A 27,959-nucleotide genomic window follows, 5' to 3' on the forward strand; every position below is an offset into this window, starting at 1 on the left:
TAATTTTTAACGGTTGTGTCGAAAATTAAAATAAATGAAACATCTGAACAGCCACGTGGTATAGTGTATCGTTTTCCAATGTCGTAAAAGAAGAAACGTTGTTTTCACGCCCAAAACATGATAGCAATTAATAGAATAATTAAAGGGGCATACCTACCTATATTCAGTTTATAAAAACGTTTATTATTTGACTTCGCACTTGTCATCCAGTAATTTCTCACAAGATTTTCCCAAAAAGAACGTACCTACAGCAACTTACATCCAAGAATTTTCAGAATTTACATTAGGGAATGTTTGGATAGAAATGACACTGGGTAGGTAGGTTTAGGTTATAATTATCACAGCCACGCAAAACATACTCACAACATACACTTTCTACTTGCCATTTCTGAATATATTTTCAGTTTGACAGAGACCCGCGACCAATCACGAGGGGTCAACAATCATATGCTATTTCAAAATCTAGACGCGATGGAGAAAAACTGAGCACAGATTTGAATTCAGCGTGTCAAAATACATTAAAAATGATCCTTACATCTGCAGTCCAAAAATTTTTGTTATCAAAAGATGAGTTATCTGTTTACGTTGTCATCATCGATTAAATTATCATGAAAACATGTCTTTCCCACACTTAGATTTATGCGGACTAAAAAACATGACAATCTCTCTTAATTTCAGATTATCGTTTCAATTTGCTTTATCTGATTCTCTTTATGGAGTGATTTTTCTATATTCAAATAAAAGTCTTTAGTGTATTCCAAATATGAATAAAATATTTCTTCCAAAGTAATATTATAGTATTCTCTAATTTCTTGAGCTGTTTTTGTATTTGTATTTAATAATTTTTATATAATTAGGGATTTAAAATTACGAACACCCAATAAAATCCTTATTGTTTTTTTTAAATTATTTGGTGAAACCTATATAATATCTTTTGTTATTATTTTTTTTATAATATGATAATTCATTTTTAATATTATCATAATTTATTATTTGGTATTGTATTTTATAATTTCCTAAAATTTTCTTTAAATCTTTCTTAATATCGTGTAAATTCAGTGGGAGATAGCTATTCTCCACTGAAATTCCATATTGTATAAAGCATAAAAGATCATTTGTTATTATTATATTTTTCTTTTGAATAACGGAAACCATAGATCGGTAAACCACGTACTCAAATTAATTTTATAGGACTAGTTATTTGTATTTATAAACTCAAACTGGTTTAATGGATTAGGATTAATTTTATATTGCTTTAAAAGATTATATTCGTTACCGTAATTTTCCTATTTATCTACCAACTCTTTTAATTAAAATAATATTTCATAACTTTTTTTGCCTTATTGTTATTCAACATCATTATTAATTCTTTAAAATTTTTAATCATTTTGTATATATTCATTCATTCCATCTACTCTATTTCTTCATATGTAATTTGATTGATTACAAGTATTATTTTTTTCGACAATTAATTAAATAAACATTAAATTGATCACCTCCATATACAACACATATTTTTTGAATCTCGAGGCTTTTCACAATTTTACCTAAACAGGGACAGTGTGTTTTAGCACTCACTGTTTATGGATAATTTCTTGTGAAAAAAAATGTAATAAATTAAATGAATCGCTTACATAACGATGACCAAGAAGCATGGCAACTGTTTCAAAAAAAGTTTAACGATATGAGAAGCAAACCAAATAATGACTTTGAACGATTAGTATTTAAAAATATGCATAATCAATTTAAAATGTATGAAAACAATATATTAAACTTGGCAAAATTAGGTTTTCTTAAAATACACTTTCCTAATCTTGAAGTCTTTGATGAATAAATTTTCTAATAAATGACTAGTCGTTGCTCGGTTTGTTTAGAACCAAAATGTCCAGGTGATTTTTATAACTATAGAAATAAATATGAAAAAACATGTAAACAATGTAAAAAAGCAGTTAATTCTACTCGTTTGGTATGTGTTTGTGGTAGATATTACACTAGAACTAATTTTAAAAGGCATATAAAAACAGAATTGTTTGTTAGATTTTTTTCTATAATAAATGGAACGAAGGAACTTGAGTAATCTACGTTTATCTGATCTGTTTAATATTGCAAAATCATTAGACATCAAATATATTAGAAAATATAATAAAGCAGACTTGATTAAAGCTATTATTAAAGCTGAAGAGCAATTACATGAGAAAATAAAAAACGAAAACAAAATAATGAGCGAAGCGAATTCAGAAATATTTTCATTTGATGATGATTTATTTGCTAAACCAAAGGAAAAGAGAGTTAAGAAAATCGAGTGTGACATATGTGGAAAATATATCAAAAGCACCCGAATGCAGCTACATAAAGAGAAAGAAAACAAAAAGAACCTAAAAACATTTCAGTTTGATGACGATATATTTGCTAAACCAAAAAAAAATAGAGTAAAGAAGATCAAATGTGATATATGTGGAACATATATCGAGGAAACTCGAATACATTTGCATAAATTAAAACATGATTTGAATAGTCGTCGTTTGCTTGAATTACGTAATATGGCAAAATCTTTATGTATAAGATACATTAAAAGATACAATAAGGCAGAATTGGTAAACGAGATTATTCATGCTGAAGAGCAATTAAAAATAACAAGAGAAAACAAAAAGAGCTTTCCGTTTAATGATGGCATATTTTCTAAACCGAAAAAAGAAAGAGTAAAAAAGATCAAGTGTGATGAATGTGGAAAATATATTAAGGAAAGTCGAATGCAGTTGCATAAAGCAAGACATAATCCAGAGCCAGATTTTATTTTAGTTCAGGTTGCTTTTAAAGGAAGATTATTAACCTATCAGCATAATAATCTAGAAGAAGGTATAGATATAGAAACATATATGGATATGATAAAAGAAAAGGCTATTAAAGTAGTTATAAATGCTTTAAATCTCTATAAAAATATTAAAATCAATTTAGAGATGGAATGCGAGTTTATGAAACTGGAAAATGAAGACTTTATAATGATACATAAATTTCAGTTACCAAATGTTATACTAAGAGAACAAGATGATCTGGAGGAATATTGGGATGAACAAAAGGATTTATTTATATCAAGATGTGATGAATTGCAAGATAAGGGATCTGGATGGACTTTGAAAAATATAAATTATTTGCGCATTAATATAAACAAATATACACCGTTAAGCGGAAATTCATATGTAGAATTACCCAAGTGGATTAAAGATAAAAAAGCTTGCGTTAATGTTAAAAACAACGATAATAAATGCTTTATGTACAGCGTAATATCATGTTTACATCAAGCAAAAGAACACGTAGATAGACTGAATCATTATAATAAGCCGGAATATATAAATGAATTAAATTCCTGTCAAAATCCAGGACATACCTAAATTTGAATCACATAATAAAATTAATGTTACCGTGTTTAGTTACGAAGAACAAATATTTTATCCTTTGTATCATAATAATAAGCAAATATATGAAATGAATATCGACTTACTATACTTTGGAAATAAAGACAAAAATCATTATTGTTGGATCAAGAATTTGAGTCGATTGTTGAATGATCAGTTGGAAGTAAATAGAAACAAAAAACATTTCTGTAGAAGATGTTTAAACTACTCCGCTAGAACTGAAGATGCTTTAAAGAAACATCAAAATGTGTGCTTTAGTAATGAACCATGTGTTCCGAACATGCCTGAAGATAATATATTAAAATTTAAAAATATTCAAAGAATGTTAAGACATCCGTATGTAATTTATTCTGATTTTGAATCTATTCTGAAACCTATTCATACATGCGAACCAAATCCTGAATCATCATATACTCATAAAACACAATTTCATATTCCCTGTGGTTATGGATTATACATTAAGAGTGCTTATAATAATATTGGTAACCCATTGGAAATTTACAGAGGAGAGGAAAGTGATAAATGTTTTATAAAAAGAATAACTGAATATGCCAGAACAATATACAAGTTATTAAAAGAAAATAAACCCATAAAAGATATCGAACTAGAAGAATATAAAAAAACAAAAATTTGTTATCTTTTTTCTATAGAAAACCCAAAAGTAAGAGATCATGATCACTACACTGGAAAATATAGAGGAGCTGCTTGTAGAAAATGCAATTTGAAATATAGACAACCATTGTTTATTCCAATTTTGTTTCATAATTTAAGCGCTTACGATTGTCATTTGTTTATAAAAAATCTAGGAGAAGATAAAAGTCAATTGAAATTAATACCTAATAACGAAGAGAAATATATTTCTTTCAGTAAAATTTTAAGAATGGATGATAATGGATATATCGAACTGAGATTTATCGATTCATTTAGATTTTTAGCAAGTAGCCTAGACAATTTGTCATCTAATCTGGAATCAAGTCAGTTGAGAGAAATAATTAAATACTTTTCAAATCATGAATTAGATGTGTTATTTAGGAAAGAAAAAAGCAAGATAATTAGAAAAGGAATTTTCTGAAACAAAACTTCCATCAATAGATAAATTTTATTCTTCGCTCACAAAAGAAGGAATTTCTCAAGAAGAATTCAAACATGCAGTGAAAGTATGGAAATATTTTAAAATTGAAAACTTGGGTGAATGGCATGATTTATACTTAAAACTAGATGTTTTGCTATTAACTGATGTATTTGAAAATTTTAGAGATTTATGTTTAGAAAAGAGTTATGGACTGGATCCTGTTTGGTATTATACAACTCCGGGGTTAGCTTGGGACTATATGCTCAAATATACTTCAGTGAAGTTGGAATTATTAACTGATTATGAAATGTATTTGTTTTTTGAAAACGGAATTAGAGGAGGTATTTCACAGTGTAGTAACAGGTATTCGCAGGCAGATGAAAATACTCAGATTATCTATATAGATGCTAATAATCTATATGGATGGGCTTTATCTCAGAGATTACCAGAAAAAAACTTTAAATGGTTGACTTGTGATGAAATTAAAAATGTTGATGGTATACTGTTATCAGATAGTGATACCGGTTATGTTTTAGAAGTTGATTTAGCATTCCCTGTAGACTTGGCTATTCATAACAAATTCAATGACTTGCCTTTGGCTCCGGAAAATAGAATTCCCCCGGGCGGAAAAGTAGAAAAACTACTTTGTCATTTCTATGATAAGAAAAATTATATAATTCATTACAAAACATTAAAACTTTACAAAAGTTTAGGTATTAGAATAACAAAGGTTCACAGAGGTATAAAATTTACTCAGTCAAATTTCATAGCACCATATGTAAAATTTAATACTGAACAAAGACAGAAGGCGAAAAATGATTTTGAAAAAGATTTCTGGAAACTAATGGTTAATGCACCATATGGTAAGTCTATGCAATCTGTTAGAAACCAACAAAATATTAAATTATATTGTGATGAAGAAAAATTACAAAAAGCGATAAACAAACCTAATTTTAAACACAGAACTATATTTAGCAAACACCTGGCAGCAGTTCACAATTATAAAACCAAAGTATTGTTTAATAAACCAATTTACATTGGGCAAGCCGTATTAGATTTATCGAAATTATTAATGTATAACTTCCATTACAATGTAATTAAAAAAGAATTTAATGAAAAAATAAAACTTCTTTATGGAGATACCGACAGTTTCATATATGAGATTAAAATGGCTGATTTCTATGAATTTATGAAAAACAAACCCGACTATTTTGATACATCTGATTATCCAAAGGACCATCCATTATATTCTGATAAAAATAAGAAAGTAATAGGGAAATTCAAAGATGAATTGAATGGTATTAAGATATTAGAATACATAGGTTTAAGGTCAAAAATGTACAGTTACAGAACTGAAACGTGTGTTTCAAAAAAATTAAAAGGTATCAAGAAAGCAGTATTGAAGAAAGAAATAAGTTTTGAAGATTACAAAAATTGCTTATTCAATCAAACTGAATACTTCCATAGACAGAGAGTGATTAGGAATCATAAACATGATATTTTTACTGAAGAAGTAAAGAAAAAGTCTCTAAGTTGGAAAGATGATAAAAGATATCTTTTACCTAATTCTACAGATACATTAGCTTATGGACACGTATTAGTATCATCATAGGTACGTTCATGGACACTGTTGAACTATTTTTTATTAGCGTTGAAGTAATAAATTAAGAAAACAATAATAACAATTACGATAGTAAACGCAAGAATAAAAATAATAATTTTTAATTTATTAACTTGTTGAATAAGACTTTTTTCTGAATTTTGGATATTCTTCATTGAATATATTTAAATTCTTGAATACAGTACTTTCCATTTAATTTACAATTTTTGAGTTTTTTCATTTATTGCTCTCATATTTTTAGTATGTCTTTCAAATATTTTGAGAGTTCTTTTCTTTACATCATCGATGTTTGATGGTATTACTACTGTTTTGTTTCTTAATTCTGCTAATTTCTTAGGATCATAATTATTGTAGTTGTCTAATTTATATTCCAATTCATCGATTTTATTATTAGCGGATTCTAGTTCACAGTCTGTCATAATTAATTGTTCAAGGAATAAATTAGCTGTTAGCTCTTGCAATATATTTATCTACTACTTCTTGTTTGAAACCGACTATTTTTGCTCCATCTTCTAATCTGTCTATTTCAGTAATAATAGGTTTTAAATCTTTTTTCCATTTTTCTTTCTCATCGTTGGGAATGTATGAAACTAGTTTGTCCATTTATGATTGAAAAGTTTCTAAAGATTTACTAATTAATTTATGTGCTTCTTCATCTAAACTTATATTTTTACGACTACCTGCTTTATGTTCTACATTATTGAATATTTTTTTATTTTTTATTTTATTTTTTCTCTCTTTTGTTCCCAATTGTTCCGATTTGTTCTCTTTTGTCCCGGATTGTTCCCGTTTGTTCTCATTTGTTCTCGTTTTACATGCAATCTTAATTCCAACTGAATTTAGTCCCATATTTAGGGAATTTCTAGAAATATTTTTAGATTTGCAAAATTATGTCTTTGTTAGTTTTTTATTTACAGTCGAATTGAGATATTCAATGGCAAAATTACGATTTCTCATTTGAGTTACTTCATTGATATTTTTTGGTATATTTATTTTTTTATCTTGGGTAAAGGATTTGTAACTGTTTTTAAATTGTTGGAGTTCAGATGGTTGTCTTGTTTTTAATGGTGTATAATATTCTGCTACAATTTTGTTCTCTTTAGTATTGGTCATTTTTTTATTTATTGTAAAAAATTTATTTTGAATCTTTTTAAATCATTTTGAACGGAACTTTGTTAATATTTTTTTACTCATACAGATTACAGATAAAAAAATTCGTTGAATATAAAATTTTTTTCAGGTAGATCTGATGGAGGGCTCCTCATCCTCATCAAAGCGCAAAAAAGTCGAAAGTAAACCTGTCTATTCAGACCAAGTAAGACCAGACATATTATTGTATCACACGGTAACATGGTATTACACTTTTGTTATAGGAATTACTTGGATTAAATTTACTGGATGATGTAACATCTTTGGACACTTCCGGAGGCTCAAATGAAAGTGAAGACGTAAGTAACTTGCTTCGAACAAATGTACAATTTGTTTTATGTTCAAATAGGAATTCATGGAAATTACAATTTGTTATGTCTTTTCAGGATCCTGACTTGGTTTTTGAAGTTCTTCGTTGGACATCGACTTTTGTGGACAAGTCTATGTTTATTAAATGCGTTATGAAGGATGCACATAGAATACTTCTCACTGCACCGCCCAGATTTGGCAAGACTATGGCTTGCAAAATGCTGGAGAAGTTTTTTGAAATTGTCAGCAGTGAACAACAAAAGTTGGAGAAATATAAACTTTTCCAGGATCTCAGAATTTACAAATGCACTGAAGAATGCATAGAGAATCATGGTTGTGGAAGTAAAAGATTTTTTCGCAAGCATTGCGGACAGCATCCAGTAATTTTTCTTGATTTTGCACAATTATCAGTAAGGTCATATAGCGACTTTTTGGAGAGTCTTAGAAATATGATAATGAAGCTGTTTAGAAAATATAAAACATGTTTAATTCACGAAGATGGTGAAAAATTCAGCTGGTCAAGTAACGATATGGGAGAACTGGATATTGAACCTTTCTTGTGCTATTTGAAATATGCCGATGATGATGATTATTGGAACAAGGCAATAGATCGTAACACAGCAGAACTATACATAAAAAGGGCTTTTAAATATTTGATCGAGGTTTTGTCGGTCCACTATCAAACAAAACAAACCCATAAGAAAATTATTATATTGATTGACGAGTTCGACGCACCTTTTATGAATATGTTATTTGGTGAAAACTCATCAGAGCGACAGATTATGTTTTTCATACGAGAACTAATGCGTCTTTTATGTAAAGATAGGATATCAGCACAATTTGTTCAACGAGTAATAATTTTTTCTGTCACTGCATCAGGCGGTACGATTTCATTAGGAGCTAACAATGTGGAACGTAGAACATTCTTGGACAAGGATTATGATTATTATAAATTCTTTGGATTTACCAGAGAAGAAGTAAACGCTTTAGTTAACAACTGTGTCAAAGAAGGAAGTCAAAGAGAAAAAGCTCTTGATGAAATTACTCTTTGGTACAACAATTACACTGTAGTGGGAGACAAAGATACAACTATTTCTAATCCTGTGTCTATTACCAATTATTTACCGAATCTCGTACGAAAAAGTTATTGGATTGAATCGGTTGGAACCAAATATATCTGCCAACTATTTAAATTCGAAAAAATGCGGGAGAAGGTGTTTCCTGCCGTTAGAGACAATGAGAAAATTTCCATCATAGCAACAACTATAGAGTTGAACGATATTTATAATCTGAAATCATTACGTGAATCAATTTTGAATTGTATCGAACTAGTGCAGGTAGACTTAGCTCTTCAGTTTCTCACACAATGTGGGTACTTTAACGTTATTGACAAGAATGATGGGAATTGGACATTACAAATTCCGAATCTAGAATTGAAACAAGTATTTACAGACAAACTTCAGGAGGCTTTGGTAAAATTCAAAACTAACCTGTTTACTGTAGAACAACAAGAGTCATTTGTGAATGCATTAAAGTCTTTAGGAAGTGGAGAGAAGCATGAACCTATGAAATATGTTGCGTTTAAAAAATCTGTGGAAAATTTGTATACCGACCGAGAATTACCAAAAGCTCATTTTCACTTTCACTGTGACCTTTGGATGTTAATTTCTAGTTGTGGGAAGTTGGATTGCTCACCCGAGCTTGATTTAATTATTATTTCAAAATGTGCAGTAATTATAATTGAACTAAAGCGGCATAAACAAGATTCTGCAAAGAAGGCCCTAAAACAGTGTCTACGGAAAAAATACTATGAAGCATTTGAACTTGAAGGAAATGAAAGAAAGGGTTTAAAGAAAATTTTAATTGGTCTTCATCTCTCTGATGATCGTAAAGTTAGCATCAGGTATTTAGAAAATTTTGAGAAAAAAACACTGCAAGATGAACCAAACATAGAAACAATTGTAGAGGATAGCTATGAATGTTAAAATCATTCTCTCTGTTAGTTATGTACCCTGTTTTATTTTATGTGCATTTCGCTGATTTTTAGGTAGTTTGAGAATCTGTAAATTGTAATGGAAAATAATCTCATTTTTTTGCCCTTAATCTTTGATTAAATTATACATTTCTACTTGAGTATTTTTTAATATATCATTAAACCGGGACTTACGACTTTATGTTAGTTGGTACATAATATTTGATATGGTAAGAAAATAAGTTGAAAAAAAACCAAACTATTATTATTTATATGTTCAATGAAAATTATAACTAAATATAAACAATTCTCTTAATTACAACAAAGTAAGATAAGAAAATCTGTACTTTTTTAATATCACAAAATAAGAAAATCAATTTTAGTTAGTAGTTGTGTTACAAAAACAAATTATATAATTATAAAGCAAACAAACTAATTTTTCGTTCGTGTCGTTACTTTGGTGTAATAATAATTTATTTTTTCTACTCCCATAGTAGTAAGTAACTAGGCAAGAACCCTGTCGTTTGTTGATTAGTAACTATGACACTATGAAACATGCATGTAATATGTATTTTCATTATAAGGAAACTAACTCACGTGACTTTAGTAACTTTTCGACTGTGAAACCAACGTTTTAGTTCCACCATGCCATTTTTAAGGTTAGAGTTTTCAGATGTCACTAATCTGACAAATTTCAAAGAACTAGTCAATTATTTTATTTATCAGTTATTTCACTTATTATAATAATACATAATTAAAAGTGTCACGCCAAATATACAGAAATATTCTTATTTCGTTTGCTCCAATTTGAATTCACATCAATTCTCAAAATAGTTGTGGATGTTTGTTGAAATCTTGAGACAGCATAAAGATGTTTGTGAAGGAATGCTGTAAAACTTTGGCGGATTTGAAAGATGTTAACGCAGGTGGGGTTAACTTCCAAATTATCGGGTGCTGGTTTCTACAGTTTATTTTACTTGTACATTACTGTCTTACCGCCGACAACACACTGCTCTTAGATTAGTTAGAGTATAGATAGCCGACTCTATCACTCTCATTTTGATACCGAATCTAGCGCAATCTATAAAAATCTGGCCGTACTATTTTGAAGAGTCTAGACAACAACCACACCAAATGTGGTGTTTGTCTTTGCTAACTAAAACATTGGTTTTTGTCTTTGCTATTTTAAGAATAGGTTTTTATCTTTGCTATTTTTTCTTTTTATGGATTTGATAGAAATTAAAACAAAACAAAATATAAAATAAAAGTGTATATTAAAAAGTAATAAACGCAATAACAAGTACTGGAAACAATGAGTTATGATAACTGTGTTAACACATCCCACATTTTCAATACCTAATTCAGGATCATATGGTTCAAACTATACAATGATAAACTCAAAATATGATGATTAAACAATTAATTACTAAACAAACACGTTTTCAACAACTAAGAGAAAATGTTGAATAATAAAATCCACTTCATGTTTTAAAGGAAAAAATTGTATGTTGGAAAAATGTATCAAATTCAATTAAATCTCCCAACGTATACATTAAAAAGAAAAGCATAAACTAGAATATGTGAAAAATGGAGGTACACGCTGGTACTCCATATAAATTTAACAATAATTACATGTATACAAATACACTATCTGTGTAAGATCATTCGTAAGGATTGACCACAATCAACCCAAGTTAACAATTATTTACCAGGCCAAATTTAAAGCAGACAGTGGAAAAATTTTCAGTGTGCTTCCATAAAACCACTTTCAATCAAAATGTCCCAAGCAAACGTGAAGTTTTTGGTGGAATCGCCGATCCTGGAATTGTTAATCCGCTGAAGCCAAATATTAGTAACATTTCTGTCAGATGGAGTGTGTACTCTGAAAATATTGGTTCATATTAGATAGTAATATATTAAAATGATTTTCAGTCTTACTATTTGGACATATTATCACCACACCCAGGAACACAACACCCTGTTCCTCCTGTAGTCATATTCACAAACAACATTATAATGTTAACTTGGGTAATTAAACTACTAAATTATTTACACTACACAACGTTATCACTACATTAGACACTAAACTAGAACGAAATTAAGAAAATACACAAGGAAATTCGGAAAACACTCTTAACGAAAGTGCAAAACAAAATGCAAGTGCAAATTTGCAGACTCTGCACAAATTTGAATTCCAAGAATCTGTCAACGACTGCTGCGCTTGAATTAAAATACCAAGCGCCACCTAGATCAGAAGCCGAAAACAATAATTTATGTTAAGGCCAGATTTTTATAGATGGAGGTAAAGTAGCTGAAAAGTTCATCCTATGGAGTGCCCGTGCCTTGACACTGCTTGTGGCGGCGGCTAGCGCATCCCCACCACACATCTCTGTCTGAACAGAGATAACTTAGAGATGCTCAAGTACGGGCACTTTTCTACTCCTGAGAACTTGTCTGGTCGACTTTGCGGCCTGGTTCGTGTAGATGCCGCTACTTGTCAAAAGGCGCTCGATTTAAAAACTGAACTGGGGTTTTATTATTCAAAGTAATTTTTATGAATTACATTAAAATCACAATTTATGTTGATTATTATCTAAATGATAATAATTAACATAAATTGTAATTTTAATGCAATTCTAACCACTTCGCATTCAGATTAATGTAAATAAAACTCTTTGGTTTAACAAATAATTTATTACATAATTATTTTCAATTTCAAAGGAAGTACAGACTATTTTCTTGTTGATAAAAAATCATATATTACACAGTTAGAGATCTTAAGACTACAATATGATTGTGTAATAACATTTTTAAGACTAATATACATAAATAATATAGTACGCAGGTTGGAATTTTCATTACGTAGTAAAAACACTCAGGGGATTCGCATTTTTCACTGTGAATTATGGGCAGAGTTTTTAGGGGCTTTGTGTCCTGACGGTGAACCCCTCGGAGAGTATTGAAGGAAATTATCGTTTGTACAAGTAGTAGTGCCATAAAACCAGAATGCGATTTGCAAATCTTGATAACTAGAAATATGACAAGAAGTGAACAATAAAAACTGAAATAATGAATCTGAGTTGTCTGAATCAGAACGTTTTATACGGGGTCACCTCAATCAGCTAAATTTGACTTCTAATTTTAGAATGGTATCCTTAAAAAGGATAAAGACGTAAAGATCACTTGGAAAACAAACATCTAACTAGCGATATTAAAATTGAAAACTTACGTTAAGTCCACATTTTGAAAATTTTGAAGAACGTGTTAATTGTAAATTCCGTTAGTTCTTTAAACTTTATACGCATGCGAACTAGTTGCAAATTTGTGCAAATTTTTACTACAGTTTCCTGTTTGACTGACTTTTGACAGTTTAGCGATTGGTATCCATCTAATATCATCCGCTGGTACTAAACACGATGGTAGGGCCATCTATTAATTAAGTCCACCTAAACGGCAGAGTACGATATAGTGGGAAAAATACGCATCAGAGAGAGACACGAGATTGCTTTAAAATGGGATAAACTCTGCCATAAGACTTGACGATCTCGAAGTTATCTCTGGTCTGAATCAGTGTGGCGCTTTCCATGAAAATGCATGTGCGTTGGGTACGCAACATAGCCGCCCCCCTTGAAGGTTTGTAGGCTTCAACAAAAAACTTGAAATACAATAAATAAATAAAAAATAAAAATAAACAAATAACAAAAACAAAAAAATCAAAACACAATTAACAAAAAAAAATTGAAAGAAATAAATTTTTCAAGAAAACTCACTGTTCCCCTTTTCACTACTTGTCATTAATTGGGAGCACACACAACTTAGAAACACCACGTTTGTACACTCCTTTTGTGGTTCGAACCGAGGCCACTCTTGCGACACCATCCCTTCCTGGATGGATTGCCTGGATACGCCCCAAGGCCCAACATAGTGGAGGTAAACCGTCTTCTACCATTAATACCATAGCTCCTGGTTGGAGGCCAATTGCATCTCCGGATCTCCATTTGGAGCGGCCTTGTAGCTGAGATGTGTACTCCTTCTTCCACCTGTTCCAAAAATGCCAGCGCATTTTCTCTATTAACTGCCAGCGCGAAGCGGAGCAGTTAGGACTTCTCCAATCAAAAAGTGAGCAGGGGTTAGAGCCATCAAGTCGTTCGGGTCGTTTGATAATGGAATTAAAGGACGGGAATTAAGGCATGCTTCTACTCGCGTTAGCAGTGTGTACAACTCCTCATACGTAAGCAAAGTGTCACCCACGACACATTTGAGATGATATTTAACTGATTTTACTCCAGCTTCCATTAAACCAGCAAAGTTAGGTGACCTTGGTGGTGAAAAGGACCATTTGATGTTATCATTGGACAAAACGGTTATAACATCTTTATAAAAGTCGGAAGTTTTGAAGAATTCAGCTAATTTGACAAGTTCATTATTAGCTCCGACAAAATTTTTTCCGTTATCCGACCGAAAATGTTTGACCATGCCTCGTCGGGAAATAAGTCGTCTTAAGGCGCTCAAAAAACTGTCTGTTGTCAGATCTGTGACCAGTTCAAGGTGAATCGCCTTGGTGCAAAGACAAATGAACACACAAATATATGACTTCAATGTTTTTCTACCGCGACCTTTAGACTCCTTGATCAAAATAGGCCCACCATAGTCTACTCCAGTGTTAACGAAGGGTCTAGCCGGCTCTAATCTGTCTTGCGGAAGATCACCCATTTTTTGATAGGCAATAATTGGCTTTACCTTGAAGCATGATATACATTTCTGGAGTACTTGTCTCACTTTGCTCCTTCCGGCAACAATCCACAACCTTTGCCGCAGCGCTGATAATGTGGCTTGGGCGCCCGCATGTAAATTTTGTTTGTGATAAAATTGAATTATTAAAGAGGTAACAAAATGATTCTTTGGTAAAACCATGGGATGCTTCTTGTCGAATGGGTATCGAGAATTTTTTAGTCTACCTCCTACTCTTAGTACTCCGTTATTATCAACAAATGGATCTAGACCTTTTAATGAACTGCCTTTATTAACAACATTTGAAGATTTTAATTCTTGAATTTGTTGAGCAAAAGACTCGAGTTGCATTAATTTGATGATTAACCTTTCTGAGTTATTTAGCTCCTCAGAACTTAAATGACCTGTTTGTTTCGCGTTTCCTTTTTTGGTGTTGTTTGCAAATCTCAAAATGTATGCTATGATCCGTTTTAATTTAGTAAAACTTGAAAATCTGTTCAACAAGTCACATGAATTCGTACTAACCAAAGTCGTTTTAGTTATCCTTTTTTGTTCCGGAATGTTTTCAAAATCCTCGTTTTGGATAAATGCGTCTGAACACATTTCACGATCACAAATTAACCAGTTGGGGCCATGCCACCATAAACAATTGTTTATCAATTGTTCAGCTGCACTTCCTCGCGAAATTATGTCAGCTGGGTTTTCATTACTGGCTACGTGGTGCCAATCATGAATGTTTGTCAAGTTTTGAATGTCCGCAACTCGATTTGAGACAAAGGTTTTCCAGGTAGATGGAGGTTTTGATAACCAACAGAGAACGATGGTTGAATCTGTCCAAAAATTGAGCTTGTCGAATTTTAAATTTAATGATTGTGTTGTTTGATTTGTTAACTGAGCGAGCAGTTGCGCCGCAAGAAGTTCAAGTCTGGGAATCGTTTGCGTTTTAAGAGGAGCCACGCGCGATTTTGCAATTAATAAATTTGCATGCGTTTCACCGTTTGAATTTGTGCATTTTAAATACAGGGCAGCTCCATACGCTCTTTCCGACGCATCGCTAAAACCGTGGAGTTCGATAGAAACCGTTTCTGCTGGTACCACGTTCCGAGGAATTCGACATTTTCCGATTTTTTGTAAATCGTTGGCCAATTGTGTCCACTGTTCACTAATGTCGTCAGGTAGCGATTCATCCCATGATAATTTCAATCCCCATAGTTGTTGCATAAGAAGTTTTGCCACTGTTACAATCGGGTTAATTAAACCAAGTGGATCGAAGATGCGACAAATCATCGAAAGTAACGTTCTTTTTGTTAACTCACTTGGTATAAGAATGTTTTGAACATTATACCGTAACGTATCTTGATTGCAATTCCAAAAAAGACCCAATGTTTTGGTATCTTGTTGTTTATCGAGATTTATTGTGGTATCTATTAAATCCTTGGCAGAGTTTGGCAATAAGTTTATGTTGTTTGACGCCCATTTAGCTGATTATTTCTGAAATTTTCTATCAGTTGATGTTGAATTGATTGTAATTCTTCAATTGAGTTACCGCCCGTAATTAAGTCGTCTATGTAAAAATCTCGTAAAATAATATCTGCCGCCTCCGGGAATTTTTCACGATTTTCATGCGCCAATTGATATAAACAACGTACGGCCAAGAATGGCGCCGATGAAGTACCATACGTGACCGTTGTTAAGCGATAAGTCCGCTATTCGTCATCGCTATCGCTGCGCCAAAATATACGCTGATAATCAGTTTGATTCGAATCGATTAAAATTTGTCTGTACATTTTGACGATATCAGCACAAAATACGTACTGAAATGTACGAAAACGCAGAATGATGGATAATAGTTCGTCTTGAATTGTGGGGTCCACGACCAAATTATCGTTCAAACTTTTGCCATTGGTCGATTTGGCGGAAGCATCAAAGACGACGCGTAATTTTGAGGACGGTTGTTTGTCCTTAAAGACGGGATGAGGCGGTAAATAATACGTTTCTGAATTGTCTGATTCATTATTCGAGACTAATTCCATGTGGCCCAAGTCAGAATATTCCGTCATAAATTCGACATACTTTGCTTTAAGTGCTGGACTTTTCTTTAATCGATTTTCTAGATTAAAAAAACGCCTTTTGGCTTGTTGGTCTGATTGACCTAGTGAGATGACGTTGTCCTTTATAGGAAGATTAACTACAAAACGACCATCATCACGTGTGAACGTGTTCAAGAAATGCGTTTCCGCAAATTTTTCTTCGAAAGTCAAATGTTTTTGGATGGGGTGATAACCTTCAAGTTCCCAGAATCGTTCTATTTGGTTTTCCAAGTCCAGAGATGAATTTATGGCAAGGTTACACCGACTTACTTTATTTCGCGGAATATCAAGCGGTCCCGCAATGATCCAACCTAGTTGGGTATTCTGTAAGTACAGCCGTTTACCGTCAATTTGAAATTTACCATCTAGCAGAAGTTCGAAAAACAATTCTGTGCCCAAAAGTAAATCAATTTTATCTGAAAGGTAAAATTGATCGTCCGCTAAAGGTAACTCGGAAGGAAAGTGTAGGTTATCAATTGAGAAACTATTTGAAGGCAAGTTTGCACTAATTTCTTTCAAGACAAAACATGTGACGTGTGCGTTGTAATTTTTATGAACCGATTTGATTGTAACGTCTACGGATTCTGTCGAGACGGTTTGCTGATTACCAACGCCTACGATTGCATTATTCGAAGAAGTCGTTTTCAAGCCTAACATTTTACGCATTCGTTTGGTTATAAAATTTGACTGTGACCCGTTGTCGAGTAAAACTCTGCATTTCTGTAAATAACCATTAATGTCCTTTATGAGAACAATAGCAGTTGCGAGAAGCATCTCTTGCTTTGAACCGTTCTTAGAATGAAGAGAAGAGCTTGTTGACGTAACCAACTCTTTTGAATCTTCACCGGAATTGTGATGCAATAATGTGTTATGATTTTGGTTGCATTCGCGACACGTTCGTTTTGATTTACAATGTTCCGTTTGGTGATTATCATGTAAACAATTAACGCATAGCTTTAACGAGTTTATTTGTTTTATTCGTTCCGCAACTTTCATACGGAGAAAATGATTGCAATTGTAGATAAAATGATTTTTACCCTTGCAAATTACACAGTGTCTTTTTTCATTTGTTACGACATGTGATTGAAATTTAGGTTTAGAGTGTCCCTTTGTTAGAACAGTTGCGCTTTGAGGCTTTTGAAAATTGTATTCAATTGATTCTTGATACTGACACCGAGATTGAAGAAAGGTCTTTAATTCATCCAATGTTGGCAAATTGTTTGTTAGTCTTGATTGCCATTGTTTCGAAGATTGAAAATCCAATTTTTCTGTAATAACTGGAATCAGAATCGCGTCCCATGTATCAATTGATACGTTTAAGGATTTTAACGCTTCAAGATTAATTGATAAGTCATCGACTAGTTGTCTTAAATTGGTAGCCAAACTTTTTGGAATATTTGGGAAATTCAGAATTTTCCGAACATGTGCATGAATTGATAATCGCTCGTTTTCGAACCGATTTTTTAACAAAGACCAAGCCACTTCGTAATTTGTTTCAATTAATGGAAGGCTCTCTATTGTTTTGGATGCATCGCCCTTGAGAGATGACCTTAAGTAATGAAATTTTTCGATGTTATTCAGTTCTGGATTGTTGTGAATCAGAGTCTGAAAAATATCCCTGAATGCTAACCATGCTTCAAAGGCTCCATTGAATTCCGGAATTTGAATTGTTGGCAAAATTAATTTGCTACGATTTTGACTCTTCGCATCTTTGAGAATAGCTGTTGCAGTCTCATTTTGTTGGACTGAATTTTCAATTAAATTTTCTAATGTTAGAAGAAATTATTTAAGGACTCAATAAAACCAAAAGGTCAAACTTCAAAATTAAGCTTTAATGCTTTTCTGGTACACTCTTGAGTCATGAGCAGTCATAAACAAGTATCGTTCGATGGTACAGACGAAGTGCCTCCGGTCATGGGTCCCCGTACTCCCGTGGTCCTGTGGCGGTACTCGCTGGCCTAACTCGTGACCCGATGAGTCCCGAATAATTGTGGCCAACGCCCTGGTCCAACAGGAACGGACTGGGATCAAAAGGGGCCCAGTCAAACGGACGCTAACATTCGGCCATTCCTGACATTGAGAGTGTCCTCACTCCAAGTCCAGTGGTGGACTGAAACTCAATTGAAAGTCTTAGGGCCGGTTGCAGAAACACGGTTCAAATTTCGATTTGAACTAGTTCAATTGATCCAGTTCAAATTTTGAACTAGGGTTAACCTACCGTCGCGTTGCACAAACAAAATTCACGTGAGGATTAATTGAACCGGTTCAAAACATTAAAACGGGAGATCTACCTTGTTTTATACGTCAATTTATTGAATTTCCCTGCGATTCCACGGTTGGCTACGCTGCAATTCTGTCAATTTCTGGATTTCGCGCTTAAAAAGTGAGGTTAAGAGATGTTATCTCTTGTGTAGAGCAGTTTGTTACAGTGATAAAGTTTTTGTTAATAAAAGTAATGGGGAAAAGGGGTCAAAATTTCACCAATCTATCGCACCAATCGCACCAGGAAATTCAGTTAGAAGGAAGAAACTTTGCTTCACTGCCAGGCGTTCCCTTTTCGATGTTGGCATTTCCACGTAGTTGTTTTTCAATAAAGCAAGATGGTGTGTGACGCGTTTGATAATCCTGAAGACACTGCTCTTGTGGATAACTCCAAATGTATCGCCAACAACTCCTTGAAATGTGCCCGTGCATAAAACCGGAGGGCAACCAGTATTTGTAGGAGGGCAGAAAATGACTTGTTCCGGTGCATGTGGGGTTCAAGATTTCTACCGATTTTATGTTGTGAAACCATGACTGTAGCTTTGGAAAATCGAAACCTCGTTTTGAAAAAAAAAATAAAATAAAACATGAAATTTTGTATTACATAACCTTTAATAAACAATTGTATTTTGAACTTAAGGTTGATTAAAAACTGCACCAGAAACCACTGCGGTATTGCAAAATCAATTATTACGCATAAAATGTAAAAACTTAGCTTTTAATTCGTGTATTTTTGTAATTTGAAAACTCACAAATCCAGCTGTCACTTTTAACACCGGCTTATCCCACCTCTGAACCTGGGTTAGTTTAACACCGTGCTAACTTGTATTTGAACCGCTCAAAAATGTTTGTGCAACGCAAAAATCATTTAAGCCTGGGTTAAGTCAGATTTGAACCGGTTCAAATTTTGAACCGCGTTTCTGCAACCGGCCCTAAGAACTCTAGTTGTGACTATACACAAAACAAAAGAAAAAAAAATGCAATGCTGTGAAATCGTCGCCATTCGACTACAGATGTGTATGCATGTTGCAGCAACTAAATTCCTGTAAAGAGGAGAACAAACTTGGCCAAGTTTATTAGTATCAAAACATAACTATACTAATGAAACGAGACTAAAAATACTTAAAAGATACTTAAAATCTAATGTTGCAATTAAACTAGTGCATGCCTTAACCTAATGACCACCCTGCAACTAGCACAGTCAGTGATCCCAGAGTCGCACTTCCTCTCGCCTGTGGCGGACAATCCGCGGCTACCCGCTGACAGCCAACCGCGAACCCGCTGTACAAGCTGCCCCGTATTCCGCGACCCCATCTGGTTGACTGCTCTCGGAACTGCTCTCAGACCTCCATCACATTTGGCTTAGACCTCCAACTTAATTGACTGACTGGTCTCCAGATCTCAAAGATCTCCCAACTTATTTGGCTTACTGGTCTCAATTTTTCCATTAGTTCCAAATACAGCTACAACCATTGGTCCATTTACTGAGTATAACTTTTAACCATCACTCCATTTACTCATTACATACTCATCTTCCCGCGGCCTACTGGCGCGCACCGTCGCTTGCACCATGACAATTCCAATTCTCGCAACGGGCGCCCGGGGACCAACTCCAGCTTCGCAACTGTCAGCACCGCTGCCTCACACCACCGAGACCGGAACCGTAACTACTCTGACCAGGAGTGGACTCACAACCACCCCTGACACGGGATACACCCCCATATCACATCTGTGATCGACAGGATGCACCCGCATACCACAGACTACATCTGTGAACCACAGGATCCCACCTGTGCAACTGAGTTCTCTCTGCAACTGAGTCCAACTGAGTCCAACTGAGTCCACCCGGCCTTCATGGAACTCCGGCCACCCATGAGATACACTCATGCCACTCAGTTCTGCCCATGGGTCCCACCCATGCAACTCAGTTCTGCCCATGGGTCCCACCCATGCAACTCAGTTCTGCCCATGGGTCCCACCCATGCAACTCAGTTCTGCTGGTCCTCATAACGGATCCATGGCCTCATATTATCGACTCCAGCCACACCGTTATACCTCAACCTCGAGCGACTACTCCCAGGAATATCTGAAATTTCGTAGCGTTCGTTGCCCAACTCCTTGGCAACCCTGAACGGTCCTCGCCACCGGGGTAGCAACTTATGACTTTTTCCTGTGCCCGGAGTACTCGTCACTCGAACCAGGACCAAATCACCCTCAGCATACGGATGCGCAGGACAACGCTTCTGATCAAACCGCCTCTTTTGCTCAGCCTGGTACTGATCGGTAAACTGCGTCATCCTCTCCCGCACCCTTGTGACGTCCACTACATCTTCCACTTGTAAGTGGCCCTGTGAACTTACACGAAAACCCATTAGAGCTTCGCTCGGCGTCACATTAATTGCTTTATTCAGGGTACCATTGAGACCAAGCTGGATATTAGGTACATTTTTGTCCCATCTGCGATCTGTATCATTTGCGCCCATTGTTGCTAATGAGTTTAAGATTGTACGATTATAGCGTTCAACTTGACCATTGCCACAAGGCATAGCTACGGCATTAAGGTAATGAAGACTTCCTATTTTTGCGCAAAAACTTTTGAAATGTTCACTTGTAAAACAAGTACCCCTATCGGTTATAATGCGCCTTGGTACTCTAAAATTTTTGATCAAATCATTCAGTGAACTGATGACATGTTTAGTTTTGGTATTTTTCACGGGATAAACTAGAATGAATTTGGTAAAAGCGTCAATGAAAACGAGGAGGTGAGTGTTACCGGATTTACTTTTAACAAAGGGTCCTAAATGATCTGCAGGAATTGTGTGAAAGGGCTTGGCGATTTTAGGAATGGGATGTAGAGAACCTTGAGATTTGCCGGAAGGATTTTTAAAATAGAGGCAGTTGAGACAATTAGCGACATACTTTTTTAACGAAACGACGCATCCCTTTGAACCAATATTTACTTGACAATAACTCTAACGTTTTCTCAGCAGCAAAATGCCCTGAATCGTCGTGTGTCATTTTTAATAACTGAAAGCGGACACAATCAGGAACAACCCACCTAGACCCAAAAGCTGTGAGTCTAGAAACTTTACCTCCTTTCAACGTATAAGTTTTGAAAATATGTTTGTTTCCATCAAAATCACCAGATTCTAGAATCGTTTTAATATTCTGAATCTTGTAGTCCTGTTGTTGAACAGCCAACAACCAAGTGTCCTCTGGCATGATTGCTACAAATACACCTTTCGTCTCATCAGTTATTGCATTTCGACTTAGAGCATCAACATGTTGCATTTGTTGTCCAGCTCTATGTACAATTGAATATTGATATTCGTTAAGTGCCAATATCCAACGACCAATACGAGGGTTTACGTCACTTTTTGAAAAGGTATTCTTAACTGCTGCGCAATCGGTTATGATGGTAAAAGGGCGACCTAACAAGTACTGACGGAAGCGTTTAACAGAAGAGATGATCGCAAGTGCTTCTAATTCAAACGAATGAAATTTTTGTTCATCTCTCGTTGTCTGTCGACTGAAGTACGCAACAACTTTTTCCCCGGTAACGTGTACCTGAACCAAAATACCAGCAAGACCCCACCGACTAGCATCGGTGTATAATTTAATTTCCAGTCCTGGGTCAAATAATGCCAGTACTGGTCCCTTTATCAGACTTTTCCGCAATTCTTGGAATGCGGTTTCTTGAGCGTCGTCCCAAACCCATTTAGCGTCCTTCAGTAGAAGCTGACTTAAAGCTCGCGCTTTATTTGCGTAATTTTGAACAAACTTGCGAAAATATCCCGTTAAACCAAGAAATTGACGTACTTGGTGTACGTTTGTTGGACGAGGAAATTGTTCGACTGCGGTTAGTTTTGATGAAGAGGGTTGTATAACAGAATCAGTAATTTCATAGCCTAAATATTCAATTTTAGTGTGCAAAAAGAAACATTTTTTTAAATTTAACGTTAGGCCATTTACATTAAAAATTTGTAGCACCTCTTGTAAAATGTGAAGCGCTTCCCCGATAGTTGAAGCTGGAATCAGCACATCGTCCAAATACACAAGCACTTTGGTAAAGCGCAGTTGACCCAAAACTGAGCTTAACATTCGCTGAAAAACGGCTGGGGCATTTGTCAGGCCAAAAGGCACTCGCAAAAATTCGTAGTGTCCGTCTTGTGTAATGAAAGCGGTTAATTGAACTGAATCTGGATGCATCGGTATTTGGTGATAACCAGAAAATAAATCTAAACTAATAAAGTACTTGGCTCCTGACAACCGTCTTAACTGCTCCTCTATAAGAGGTAAGGGATATTTGTCTTGAACTGTTATCTTATTCAAGGGCCTGTAATCTATACACAAACGTTTATCGCCGTTCTTCTTGTTTACTAATAATACTGAGCTGGCATACGGGGAGTGTGATTCTTGGATATTGTTATTTTTCTTCAGGTCGTCAATCATTGCACGAATTTGTACACGCTCATGGTCTGAAAATATACGAGGTTGACGAGCTATTGGTTTTAATGAAGTGAGCGTAATCGACATGGAGGTTGAGTTTGTTTTCCCAACTTCAGATAAGGAGCTAGCTATGCATTCCGGATAGGCATTTAAGAGGTCTAATAACAATTTTATACTTAACGGGTCGGAAATCCCAACATTTACAATATTTTCTGTGACTAATTTGGTTTGTGGGCTCGTTGGCCTCGCTTCCCAGTTATCCTGAAAAACTAAACGCCCAGCGACTTTACCATAACTGACATCGTAAAGTTCGGAGAAATTTTGCCCAATTAATAACTCAGCTCCGATGACGCAATGTTCGACGATATACAGTTCAATAGTCCGCGTTACGTCATCGATACTTAAAACAGCGCGACAAAAAAAATCAGGGATGATGGGTGGACCATCAGCCAAGGTCACCAACGATACCGTACGTTCCACCGGAAGTTGTTGGAGACCAAGTTTTTCAGCGGCTGATTTTGTAATAAGAGAGCATTCACTTCCTAAATCTAAATAACATTTAATTTCGGAATTATTGAGGCGGACAGTCTTATAAAAGTTATTTAGTCAAGGGTTGGTCCGGACAACATTTACTTTTTTTTGCGTTACCCTCTTTCGCTTTCGGGCAATCTCTCTTAAGATGATTTTTATCACCACAAGTAAAACATTTGCCAAACTGACTGGTACTCGGCTGAGATCGCGGCTGAGACCAGGAAGACCTTGGTTGGAACCACGATGTTTTAAAATGTTTTCTTGGCGACGCCGTACGCGTTGCACCGCCGCCGCTACTGGTTCCTGCAGTTCCGGCTCCTGCACTCGCAGCATTCGCAATTTCTAGCGTTTTCAAATGGCTCGCCAAAAGATGCGGATCTTTGATTCCAGCCGTTTCAATGGCAAACTTGACGTTCTCATTTTTAATATCGCCGACTATTAAATTTACTTTGTCTTCATCGGGAATGATCAATTTAAGTTTGTTAATGAGTGCTAATTTGCAAAAAGCGTATTCGTACAAACTTTGATTAACTTTCGGTTGACATGCCATCATGTCTTTTAACAAGTTGTGCAGATTACGCTTCGGGCGGAAATTTACATGCAACATGTCTTTCCACTCCGGCCAGGAGAAGACACGGGACGGCAAAGCTCGGTACCAAATCTCAGCAGGGCCTCGCAACTTACTTAACGCCAAATGGGACGTTGTTTTATCGTCCCAGCGATAAATGGTGGCGTATTCGTCCACTGAACCCAACCAGTCGTCGATGCTGTCTCGCATCGGGTTGAATTCCGCAACGATCGTACCCACATTAGGGATAGCACTTACCCTCTGCGCTCCCTCTCTTACCACCAGGTTCTCGGTCAGTTTACTCATCCCGTCTACAATGGCTTCACCCAGACGGGACACGGTCTCGCTGACGCTGTCAGGGACGCCAGAAGGGGTGTAGCTTCCCTCACGACGGCTACGCTGTTTAGAAGCCTTCCGGGACTCATGGCGCCGACGTCGGTGCGTACTCCGACTCCGGCTACGATGTCCCTTCTTGGGTCGTGGTGTGTCAGACTCCGGACTCCGGGTACGACTTCTTTTGCGTCGGGCTTTTTCTCCCGTTTTGGGCATTGTTCTTTTGTTTTCACTTAACGGAACTTAGAAACTAGCAAAACTAAATTAACTGGCACTTGGGTTTATTTTCACTGGCACTCGGGTCTTTTATCCCACTTCTGATGTTAGAAGAAATTATTTAAGGACTCAATAAAACCAAAAGGTCAAACTTCAAAATTAAGCTTTAATGCTTTTCTGGTACACTCTTGAGTCATGAGCAGTCATAAACAAGTATCGTTCGATGGTACAGACGAAGTGCCTCCGGTCATGGGTCCCCGTACTCCCGTGGTCCTGTGGCGGTACTCGCTGGCCTAACTCGTGACCCGATGAGTCCCGAATAATTGTGGCCAACGCCCTGGTCCAACAGGAACGGACTGGGATCAAAAGGGGCCCGGTCAAACGGACGCTAACACTAAATTTGATACAATACTGTAATATAAAGTTTCAAATTGTATTTGTTCATTTGCCTGTGCTTGTGATTCAACTGGTGTCCGGTCAACAATGTCGAAGTTAACTTTTCCAAATTCTGCAAGTGTTGATCGAGCTACATCCAAACGAGACTTAACCAAAGAAATTTGATCAGTTGGCTTGAACGTAGTAATGAATTCATTAATTCTGCCTAATTTGTTAAAGATTTGCGATCTTTTGAATTTGAGATTTATTAATTCTTGTTCTGCCATTTTAGCAAGTAAAAATCGCGATGCTTTATGAAAAGTTACACACAATGCCTATTTGAGCAAGCAAAAAAGGGATAATGATAAATGGAAGGGCTGACCTTTTTGATGAGCTGTCGTTCTGTTGACGATGGCTGTGAGATCGTTTGCTGACGATGACGTCTTGGTGACGTCGTCTGATGAACGATGAATATGAAGTCGTCTTGTTGATGATCAATGTGAAAATTTGTCTTGTTGACGATGGCGTCTTGGTGACGTCGCTGTGAGTGTGTACACCTGGTGTTGATACCGGTGAGAGAGAGGATGCTTCCACGACAATTTCTCGCTGATTTTCGCAGTTTTCTGGCTTGAATTCGTAAAGAAGAGCTCGAAATCCACCAAACCACCAGTTTTTATTAAAATTCAACGGCTAAATCGCGAGAAAACGGCTGAAATCTGCACGAAAACATCAAAATTCTTAGAGAAATCCGCTTATTTCGATGCAAAACGACAATTTCTCGCTGATTTTCGCAGTTTTCTGGCTTGAATTCGTAAAGAAGAGCTCGAAATCTACCAAACCACCAGTTTTTATTAAAATTCAACGGCTAAATCGCGAGAAAACGGCTGAAATCTGCACGAAATCATCAAAATTCTTAGAGAAATCCGCTTATTTCGATGCAAAACGACAATTTCTCGCTGATTTTCGCAGATTTCTGGCTTGAATTCGTAAAGAAGAGCTCGAAATCCACCAAACCACCAGTTTTTATTAAAATTCAACGGCTAAATCGCGAGAAAACGGCTGAAATCTGCACGAAAACATCAAAATTCTTAGAGAAATCCGCTTATTTCGATGCAAAACGACAATTTCTCGCTGATTTTCGCAGTTTTCTGGCTTGAATTCGTAAAGAAGAGCTCGAAATCTACCAAACCACCAGTTTTTATTAAAATTCAACGGCTAAATCGCGAGAAAACGGCTGAAATCTGCACGAAAACATCAAAATTCTTAGAGAAATCCGCTTACTTCGATGCAAAACGACAATTTCTCGCTGATTTTCGCTGTTTTCTGGCTTGAATTCGTAAAGAAGAGCTCGAAATCCACCAAACCACCAGTTTTTATTAAAATTCAACGGCTAAATCGCGAGAAAACGGCTGAAATCTGCACGAAATCATCAAAATTCTTAGAGAAATCCGCTTATTTCGATGCAAAACGACAATTTTTTGCTGATTTTCGCAGTTTTCTGGCTTGAATTCGTAAAGAAGAGCTCGAAATCCACCAAACCACCAGTTTTTATTAAAATTCAACGGCTAAATCGCGAGAAAACGGCTGAAATCTGCACGAAAACATCAAAATTCTTAGAGAAATCCGCTTATTTCGATGCAAAACGACAATTTCTCGCTGATTTTCGCAGTTTTCTGGCTTGAATTCGTAAAGAAGAGCTCGAAATCCACCAAACCACCAGTTTTTATTAAAATTCAACGGCTAAATCGCGAGAAAACGGCTGAAATCTGCACGAAAACATCAAAATTCTTAGAGAAATCCGCTTATTTCGATGCAAAACGACAAGTTCTCGCTGATTTTCGCAGTTTTCTGACTTGAATTCGTAAAGAAGAGCTCGAAATCCACCAAACCACCAGTTTTTATTAAAATTCAACGGCTAAATCGCGAGAAAACGGCTGAAATCTGCACGAAATCATCAAAATTCTTAGAGAAATCCGCTTATTTCGATGCAAAACGACAATTTCTCGCTGATTTTCGCTGTTTTCTGGCTTGAATTCGTAAAGAAGAGCTCGAAATCCACCAAACCACCAGTTTTTATTAAAATTCAACGGCTAAATCGCGAGAAAACGGCTGAAATCTGCACGAAATCATCAAAATTCTTAGAGAAATCCGCTTATTTCGATGCAAAACGACAATTTCTCGCTGATTTTCGCAGTTTTCTGGCTTGAATTCGTAAAGAAGAGCTCGAAATCCACCAAACCACCAGTTTTTATTAAAATTCAACGGCTAAATCGCGAGAAAACGGCTGAAATCTGCACGAAAACATCAAAATTCTTAGAGAAATCCGCTTATTTCGATGCAAAACGACAATTTCTCGCTGATTTTCGCAGTTTTCTGGCTTGAATTCGTAAAGAAGAGCTCGAAATCTACCAAACCACCAGTTTTTATTAAAATTCAACGGCTAAATCGCGAGAAAACGGCTGAAATCTGCACGAAAACATCAAAATTCTTAGAGAAATCCGCTTATTTCGATGCAAAACGACAATTTCTCGCTGATTTTCGCTGTTTTCTGGCTTGAATTCGTAAAGAAGAGCTCGAAATCCACCAAACCACCAGTTTTTATTAAAATTCAACGGCTAAATCGCGAGAAAACGGCTGAAATCTGCACGAAATCATCAAAATTCTTAGAGAAATCCGCTTATTTCGATGCAAAACGACAATTTCTCGCTGATTTTCGCAGTTTTCTGGCTTGAATTCGTAAAGAAGAGCTCGAAATCCACCAAACCACCAGTTTTTATTAAAATTCAACGGCTAAATCGCGAGAAAACGGCTGAAATCTGCACGAAATCATCAAAATTCTTAGAGAAATCCGCTTATTTCGATGCAAAA

The 27,959-nt window shown here is 35.5% G+C and overlaps 2 protein-coding genes and 2 pseudogenes across 2 annotated transcripts; 2 read left to right on the forward strand and 2 right to left on the reverse strand.

Annotated features, from left to right (window-relative positions):
* The first annotated feature begins 1,543 nt into the window (after nt 1-1,543).
* Nucleotides 1,544-4,729, forward strand: LOC148167774 (uncharacterized; annotated as a pseudogene).
* Nucleotides 4,730-7,340: 2,611 nt separating this feature from the next.
* On the forward strand, nt 7,341-9,692 carry LOC148167775 (uncharacterized). The gene is made up of 2 exons (XM_088045840.1): nt 7,341-7,421; nt 7,480-9,692. The coding sequence occupies exons 1-2, from the start codon at nt 7,356-7,358 to the stop codon at nt 9,547-9,549; spliced, it is 2,136 nt and encodes a 711-aa protein (XP_087901966.1). The 5' UTR covers nt 7,341-7,355; the 3' UTR covers nt 9,550-9,692.
* A 3,915-nt stretch (nt 9,693-13,607) lies between these two features.
* On the reverse strand, nt 13,608-20,557 carry LOC148167776 (uncharacterized). Its single transcript, XM_088046107.1, has 4 exons — nt 20,312-20,557; nt 18,253-18,427; nt 16,093-16,455; nt 13,608-15,502 (listed from the first exon to the last, which is right to left on the reverse strand). The coding sequence occupies exons 1-4, from the start codon at nt 20,555-20,557 to the stop codon at nt 13,608-13,610; spliced, it is 2,679 nt and encodes an 892-aa protein (XP_087902233.1).
* A 50-nt stretch (nt 20,558-20,607) lies between these two features.
* LOC148167777 (uncharacterized) lies at nt 20,608-25,104 on the reverse strand (annotated as a pseudogene).
* Between the last annotated feature and the right edge of the window lie 2,855 nt (nt 25,105-27,959).

The sequence above is a fragment of the Gnatocerus cornutus genome, chromosome 9, assembly GCF_029298725.1.
Source record: "Gnatocerus cornutus isolate USDA-ARS CGAHR chromosome 9, icGnaCorn1.1, whole genome shotgun sequence".
Taxonomy (NCBI): Eukaryota; Metazoa; Arthropoda; class Insecta; order Coleoptera; family Tenebrionidae; genus Gnatocerus; species Gnatocerus cornutus.

Excerpts from the sequence above, each read along its gene's own strand:
- LOC148167775 (XM_088045840.1), top strand. The coding sequence starts at position 7,356 with ATGGAGGGCTCCTCATCCTCATCAAAGCGCAAAAAAGTCGAAAGTAAA. Across the intron at positions 7,422-7,479 it reads AACCTGTCTATTCAGACCAA|GAATTACTTGGATTAAATTT; the intron begins GTAAGACCAGAC and ends CTTTTGTTATAG.
- LOC148167776 (XM_088046107.1), bottom strand. The coding sequence starts at position 20,557 with ATGGGCAGAACTGAGTTGCATGGGTGGGACCCATGGGCAGAACTGAGT. Across the intron at positions 16,456-18,252 it reads TGACCGGAGGCACTTCGTCT|TTAATCTTCCTATAAAGGAC; the intron begins GTACCATCGAAC and ends GTCGTTTTGTAG. Across the intron at positions 15,503-16,092 it reads ATCCATCATTCTGCGTTTTC|TGGCAAAACTTCTTATGCAA; the intron begins GTACATTTCAGT and ends CGATTGTAACAG.